Below are 8,067 nucleotides of genomic sequence, written 5' to 3'. Positions count from 1 at the left end.
CTGTCTTGTTACGTTCCGTTGATAGGATCATTTATTCATTTATTCATTTTCATCATTTATTCATTTTATTTCTTACTTGTTAAGGTTCACTTACTTTATAATTTTTAAGACAAAATTGGTTTAAGTGTACACCACCTTTAAATTACCATGATTTAAAATCATTGGTTAATTAATAATTGGAAATGTAATGCGATTTTATTGATTTTAAGTGAAAATTCATTACTCAGGTAACCCATTTTTAACCTACTCTCAAAAGTTATGTAAAATGATACTGCATATGCAGTATGAAAATGCATACAGTTCGTTATACTTACTTTATAAAGTTGAAAATATACTTCGGGTATTTGCTTGAAATAAAAAAATAAATTCAAAAGGGTCAATGCAAGATTCCCTTTTTAATAATTGAATATTATTGATAATGATGTTAACTAGTTAACTAGATTCACAAAACATTCGATTGACAAATTTCGTATTTTTCATTGAAAAACAAAGATGACCATAGGTATTTTTTTAAATACCCCCCCCCCCCCTTCATTTGGTTAAAGCCACTCATACTTACTTAAAACTTAATAAGAAAGCTTGTTTATGTCTTATTATCAATTTAATGAGTGAAAGAGCTACTTAACCCTTCAAAATACTCGGAGATACACTTATCAACAAATAGTTTAATTTTTTACGATATCGCTGTACGTTGTATTCTTCAAAATTATATTAACAAATATATGCATACCATTAAATTACTTATTTTTAAAGTATTTTGATTTTGTTTCTAGGTGTGCCATATTCGAGCCACATTTTTTCGATTTTCAAAAACCTTGCTTTTTGTAAAATCTTGATTTAAAAAAGAATCGCTGTTGATGTGAAAGAATCAACCATGCCATTCGAAAGGTTATTCAATAGCCTTTCGAATGACCTATTATTAATTCAATTTCGATTCATAGAGTCCCGGCAATGCATCGAAAAGGAGTTGGTGTGCCATATTCGAGAGATTTCCTCTATATTAAAAGATGAAAACTTTGCATAAAATATATATGCTAAGATTGATAATTCCTAAAGCATGTTTTCCTCTCAAAATAACATAATAGATTACAAAGTTCTGCTTCCAGTAACCCTGAAATGAAGTGAATTTTTGAATCGTTAAGAAGATATTGGAATAAAAAACTTGTAAAAATAAAAAAAAAAGATATGCTCGAAAAAAGGATTTTAAAAATATTAAATATGATAATTATGACCGACTGGTTAAAGTGTTTTACATATATCTTTTATAATTGATTTTACTTTAAATTCTTACTTGACATATAACATTTTCTTGATATGTCACGCATATTTTAAGAATATTTATGTTTAAAATGAGTCCTAGAAAATTAATAAGCATCCAATATTCCGCGAATTATTCACAAATAAACAGAACTCAAACATTCTGATACTTTGCTTAATATCTTTTTAAATAATAATCACAACAATTTCATTTACGAGCTTTAAGACGGAACACTAACAAAACATGAGTGGTCTTATATTTCTTGCCAGTAAATGTGTGTAGTATTTATAAATGACAAAATTATTAATTTCGAAAATTAAGAAGTAATAATTGAAGTTTTAGAGAACTTCAGTTATCTCTTATTTAATTAATTAAATTTTCTGAATGAGGTGTATAAAAGCTAGCGAGAGGGAAAATAAACAACTGCGATGAATTGCATGTGCGAGGTGAGGTAAAGATGTACGAAAAGGAGTTACGTTGTTTTGCAGCCCTTTTAGGGCGCGTGAAATAAGTGAATTTAGCCGGTGTATATTTCACCTGCTTACTCGCGAAATATATAATTAAAGTAAATTTTATATCCGATATACGTTATTTAATCACTTCTTTATGTATATCTGGTATGGAATTTGTTTGAATTATTATTTTACGTGTAAACAGGTGGAATATATGTGGCTCTCACATGCCCTTAAAAAAAACAGTATGGTCGTCGCAAGACTTACAAAAGTTGTATTTTTTAATAATAACTTATCTATTCTTTAGTCTGGTAAAAAAAGTAGATTAAATACAGCAAACTCTCGTTTTCAGTCCAGAGTCGGGGTTTCTGCCAATAGTTGCGGACTGAATTCTGGGGAATCCAAACATAAACAGTTGGTGCCACCTGATCTGTTTCCAATTGGAATGCATGATATTGCGCAATATATTTGACTGAGTTCTCACGAACTGCGGCCCTTCCGAGGCGACAATTGCAACCGCTTTTGCCCTAATCACCTAAGAAACTGCATGGGCCAGCAGTTATAGGAAGGCCGAGAACGGGGAGGGTGGAGGGGGGGCGGAGGGGGAGGGGTGAAAACGACAGTTTGGTGTACTTTACTTTGGAGGAAATTGAAACATAAATGATCAATATTTTAAATATTACAATAACTTAGAGTTGTTGAATCGCTTCTACTAATCAACGAACAAAAGCGAAGGTTGGTTTCAATAGCATATTAAAAAAATGTCAACATTTTAGAATAAATAAAAGAAAACAATTGAAAAAAATTCGTTTCCTTATAGTCAAATTGGTCATATATTTTTAAACTTAAGTTAAAACGTAAAAACAAGTAAATTTTTTCTGCAACGTTCTTTTTGTGGCTTATTAGTAAAATAACATAACAAATATATATTTCCTGCTGGATATTGTTTGTGGGGAATTTCTTCGCTGATTGCATAAAGGTTTATTCAAATACAAGTACAGTACACTTCCTCCTATGTCCACGACCGCCTTTTTTCCAGATCACTTACTTCCGGTTCCCCTATACACGCTTCTTTCCACTTGCGCAGTTAATTCACATCCCGCCACGATCCCTGTGCACTCTTCTCCGCATCAGTGGCTGACCAATTACAAAAAGAGACAAGGAGAGCCCTCTTTGATTTGAATTCAGTATTTTAGCATGACGTCGTGGAAAAGCAGACAACTTTTTCGAGAAAATATTCTAAACGTAAATGTAACTAACCCTAAATTTTGGATATTTTATTTCGTTTAAATGAAAGGTCGTCAATCGACCAAACAATAGAACATGACTGAGAAAATACACACTACACTTGAAAAATATTACTATTCAGACCTTTATAACTTAGCTTTAAATTTAGAAAATTTTCTTTAAAAAGTTGGATGCAATTGCAGTGCTATGTACTAACTTTCCTGGCGGCAGACATTTCCACCTCTCCTAGCATGATACACTTGAAAATTCAGACTTTTATATGTAACTTACCTTAACCCATCAGCTGCTAGCGGCACCATATGGTACCACGTATTTGATCTTTTAAATTCCGCAGCTGATGGGTTAACATTTAGAATATTTTATCCCAAAAATGTGTCTACGCTCCTATGTCAAACGCTGTGCTAACATTCCCGACGTTTCCATCTATCCGTTCATGTCCGCGACATGATGCCACAAAATTTACATTTTTCGAAATATTTGAATCGTTTTTTGATTCTATTATATCGATTTTTAGTTGGCAAATTATCTTGCGGCCACAAAAACACTGAAAAACACTGACATGGATGATGCGCTATTCTAGGAATTACTAACCGCGCGTTATTACACTCAGGGCGGGTTCCGCCAACCTCGAGTAAATCATTGGTTACCTGACGGCGGGTTAAAGTTAACGCCATAGTTAAGCTTCGATGATCCTGTTGCGCGTTCCACCATATTCTTGGAGGGTGTGGTTAGCTAACCAGATAGCCGTTTCGAAATAACTCCAATTTTACTTTAAATCATTCGCGTGATTGGCTATCCGTCGGTTGAGTGGAAAGCAAAGCAAGAAGGGCGTGCACACCAAATCCAGGTAAGTTTCACACCATGCTCGTGTTCGCACTAATCTAAAAAAAGTGAATTTTTATGTATATTATGTTCGTGTTATATTTCTGTTTTATTCGTGTTATCTGTGATGTGTCATGAGACGACCTCGGAATTTCTTCCAAAAACTCCATATTTTACAACGACACTGCACTTTTTAGGTTAAAGGACGATTAAGTCGCCCTAACCGACCAATCTTGACAGGTCAGATTTAACGGTGGTTAACGCGAGTTAACCGGCCGTTTAAAAGGGAGTGGAACGCTGAACTAGCTTTAACATAGGATTAACTTTTTAACGGAGGTTGGTAGAGCTGGTCCTCAGAGTCGGGTGTATTTATCTGTATCATTATTGATAGTATATTTATTGATTTCGAATAGACCCGTGTTTTTCTGCAAATGCGTAGTTAAAAAAGTTTCTTACAGTGGGCGTGTCGAAATTCTTCAAAAAAAAAAAAAAAAAACTTCTGTGATATTTCGTCTTTAAAAAGTCAGAAATACCTCAACTGGGGATCATTTGACAGGGAATTTCATAAGCTTTCAAACTGGAGTTTAAAACAATATCTAGCTTTTCTATCAAACAAGTTATGGTATATTTGAAATTCATCAGACTTTTAGTTCAGAAAAAAACTGTTTTGCTCCACTGTGTTTTGCGTCGGGTACCGTTTGATTTGGAAGAAGATTGCATGATAAATCAAGAGGGGACAATAAATTAATTGTCACATTTGCCTTGTAAGCAACCCTTCGCTCATATTCGGGCTACCTCTAGGAGAAAGATAGGACTTTGTGATCTATAAGAAGGAGTAAAAAGAAAGGAGTAAAAGAAGAAAAAGCAGAAGATAGGATAGGATAGCAGAGGAGAGTGAGAGGGCTCGGTGCGTGTATGCACAATGTGTTATGTCGACGTACGAGGCCGTTTGTGTTCGGTGTTTCGCGAACAAATGGGAGAGCATCGCCCGGCGCGGCACCGAGTTGAGACGAGCTTGAGAGCATTGTTCTGTCCCCTACCGCTTACGATTCGTTTCGCTTTGTACTGCCACATTTCATACCATAGGATGGCATGCCTTACCTTCCTTCACCCTTACTCTTACTCTTGCCTTCGCCCACCGATTCTGGCCGCTTTAAACGCACCGGTTTGTGCTCAGGTGTGCTCCATTGTTGAAAATGTTGAACGCACCACCGACGTCACGCTGCTCTCTTTATTATAAATTTCAGATCCTCCTGCCAAGTGCTAGCCTTCCTCAACCTACTTCTTCTTTTCTGTACACTCTGGACCAATTTACGTTTTTTTTTTTTTTTTTTTTTTTTTTTTTTTTAATAAACGACCAATAATTTTCACAGACATATCCAATGTCCTCCTCTGATTTACGATAATTATTTATCCGAACGTTTATTTGAATATTTCATTTATGGGATTATATATCTGAGTACCGTCTTTCAAGGCTTGTGATGCTAGAAAATCCTACTCAGAACATCGCCAATTGGAATTAATCCGTGACAATCCGAAGCAAGTTTTCAATCCTCTTAAACCCTTCTCAATGCGTGTTTCAACCAAAAATTAAATACCAATCTCAATACATGTCACAACCCCAAATTTAATTCAAATGGATCCGAGGCTCACTTATCAATATCATTATCCATTCATGTATCAGCACAACTTCAATCCGAACCCATGGCGAATCCATTCTTCAATCCGTACCCCAATTCTATTTAATATGTGGAACTTCCTTAATGCAACCGGAATGAACCCGACTGAATCTGTCAGCAGTGGGAACTTTCAATCGTTTAAAATTGTTGCGTCAACATAAACTTGACTCATAAACCACCTTTTAATCCTTTTCAATCCGCATGTCCAATCCTATGAATCTGTCGCAGATCCGAAAAGTCTTTTCAATTGTTCTCATTTCTTGCATGAACATTACTTTTAATCTGAAATTAATCCATATTAATCCAAACTAGTAATTCAATTATTTCATTTATAGTTGATTATTTCAATTATTTTTCAATCTTTCAACGTTTTCTTGATATCTGAAAATTTCCTGAATATTAACACTAATAATTATCTATTATCATTTTTTAAGTTTTCGCGTATATGTCATACCGTTTTCGACATAATTAAAACTTTGATTTTTCCGTTTGAAAATCCTCTTATTGGGTTAGTTTGTGATCACCGACGTCCCGCCCTTGTATAAAAGACTGAGAAATTGCTAAGTTTCGTGTCTCTCAACGGTTGCGAGTTCATTCCATATTTTTCTCATAATATAAAAATACTTTTACTGGGTTTATTCATGGAGGCCGAGGATTATCACCCTTTGCAAAGTCCCGAATTTTTTCCACCTTTACGTGTCTCCGTCTTTTTGAGATAAATCAAAATCTTCATGTTTCAAATATGTCTACTGGGCTAATTCTGGGTGCCCGAGGATCAAATCAGTCTGCAATACTCTGCAAATTCAATCTGTTTTCACATATCTCTACTCTATTCTGCTATGTTATGAAAATTTGTTCAATTTTCGCGTATCTCTTACAGTTTTTAAGATAAACTAAAATTTTTAATTTGTTTTAGAATTCTCAAATAATTCTATTGGGTTAGATCGAGTTGGTCGAAAAAATTCCTACTCGGCAAACAACTTGAAATTAGCTGAGTTTTCATGTATCTCTAATCGTATTCGATATAACTCAAAATTTGTATTTTTGAGTTGAATTTTTTAAATCTTATTATGGGTTTACTTTGAGTTGTTTGTAATTATTTGTTTTCACAAATCTTTGGCCGCTTTTCAAGACAATTCAAATTTGAGATCTTTTTAAATTTCTAAAATCTGTTTATTGCTTTAGATCGGAGTGAACGAGGACCATCCCTTTTTTGGAAATATTTAGGTTTTCGCTTATATTTTCTTCTTTTTATTAGGCTAGTTCGAGTTGCTCGAAAGCCTTAAAATTTACTTAGTATTTCACGTACTTATGGTCATGTTTTGATTGGATTAGTTAATGTTGGTCGAAAACCAAACTCTGGCTAATTGGCTGTTTCTACTGTGACCTGCTGCGACTTACATTATATGTCAATGGCTAACTGAATTTACTAATAGGGCTTAGGACTTACGGGATTGAATGTGTTTTTCCGCTCGCAACTAGGAAAGATACTCTCCTCTCGTAATTAAAGGTCTACATAATTATACAATTTATCATTTTTCTGCGTTTGATTTTTTTAAGTTCCTTTTCCTGCATTTTTTTGCCTTCCTTTTTTTTCCTACATTTTTTTTGCCCATATATCTACTTTTTTCTGCTTTCCTTTTTTTATGCGTTTCTTTTTAGGCATTCCTGCGTTCCTTTTTTTCTGAATTCTTTTTTTCTTGCGTTCCTTTTTTTCATTCGGTCATGTGATGCTTTTTCCCAATTTTCTATATTTCTTTTTTCACGCGTTATTGCGTTCCTTTTTTCTGAACTTCTTTTTCATGCGTGCCTTTTTCTTGTGTTCCCTTTTACTGCGTTCGTTTTTTCCTTACGTTCATGCATTCCTTTAGTACCGTGTTCCTGTGTTTCTTTTTGCTAAGTTAATGCGTTCCTTTTTTCTAAATTCTTTTTTTCATGCGTGCTTTTTTCTTGCTTTACTTTTTTCCTGCGTTCTTTTTTCTTGCGTTCCCTATTTCTTTCGCTGATGAGTTCCTTTTTTTCCCTTGTTCCTGTGTTTCTTTTTTCCATGTTAATGTGTTTATTTTTTCTAAATGGCTTCTTTTATTCTTGCCTTTTTTCTTTCTTTCCTTTTTCCATGCGTTCCTTTTTTCTTGCGTTCTTTTTTCATACGTTTCTTTTTTCCTGTGTGCGTCTGTTTCTTTTTTCTTCGTTAAAATACTTTCCTTTTTCCTGAATTCCTTTTTTCGTCCGTTCCTGCGTTCCATTTTTCCGCGCTTCTGTGTATATTTGGACTGTGTTCCTTTTTTTCCTGTGTTCCTTCTTCCATGGGTTCCTTTTTTCTGCGTTCCTCTTCCTTTTCCCCTTTTTTTCCTGTGCTCCTCTTTTCTTCCGACCATCTTAATTGAAATCGGTGAAGAATTATCCATAGTTCTGCCGAGAAACTAGCTTTTCGGTATTTTATTATTTTTCTTATTTTTTGTACATGACGGTGTATTTCTACCACAAATCTTGATAATGGCGAGAGTTATAGTAGGATTCTAGAAAGGAAAATTAAAAATTATCATTAGAAATAAAAAGGCAATGATTTCATATTGAAGAAAGTAATCTTGATAAAAGTTTAAGTCTC

The 8,067-nt window shown here is 34.3% G+C and overlaps 1 protein-coding gene across 1 annotated transcript; it reads right to left on the bottom strand.

Annotated features, from left to right (window-relative positions):
• Positions 1–7,414: 7,414 nt before the first annotated feature.
• Positions 7,415–7,837, bottom strand: LOC117173666 (chromatin assembly factor 1 subunit A-A-like). The gene has a single exon (XM_033362307.1). The coding sequence runs from the start codon at positions 7,835–7,837 to the stop codon at positions 7,415–7,417; it is 423 nt and encodes a 140-aa protein (XP_033218198.1).
• Between the last annotated feature and the right edge of the window lie 230 nt (positions 7,838–8,067).

This window comes from Belonocnema kinseyi, chromosome 5, assembly GCF_010883055.1.
Source record: "Belonocnema kinseyi isolate 2016_QV_RU_SX_M_011 chromosome 5, B_treatae_v1, whole genome shotgun sequence".
In the NCBI taxonomy this organism is placed as follows: domain Eukaryota; kingdom Metazoa; phylum Arthropoda; class Insecta; order Hymenoptera; family Cynipidae; genus Belonocnema; species Belonocnema kinseyi.
This window is presented reverse-complemented; position numbering and strand designations above follow the sequence as displayed.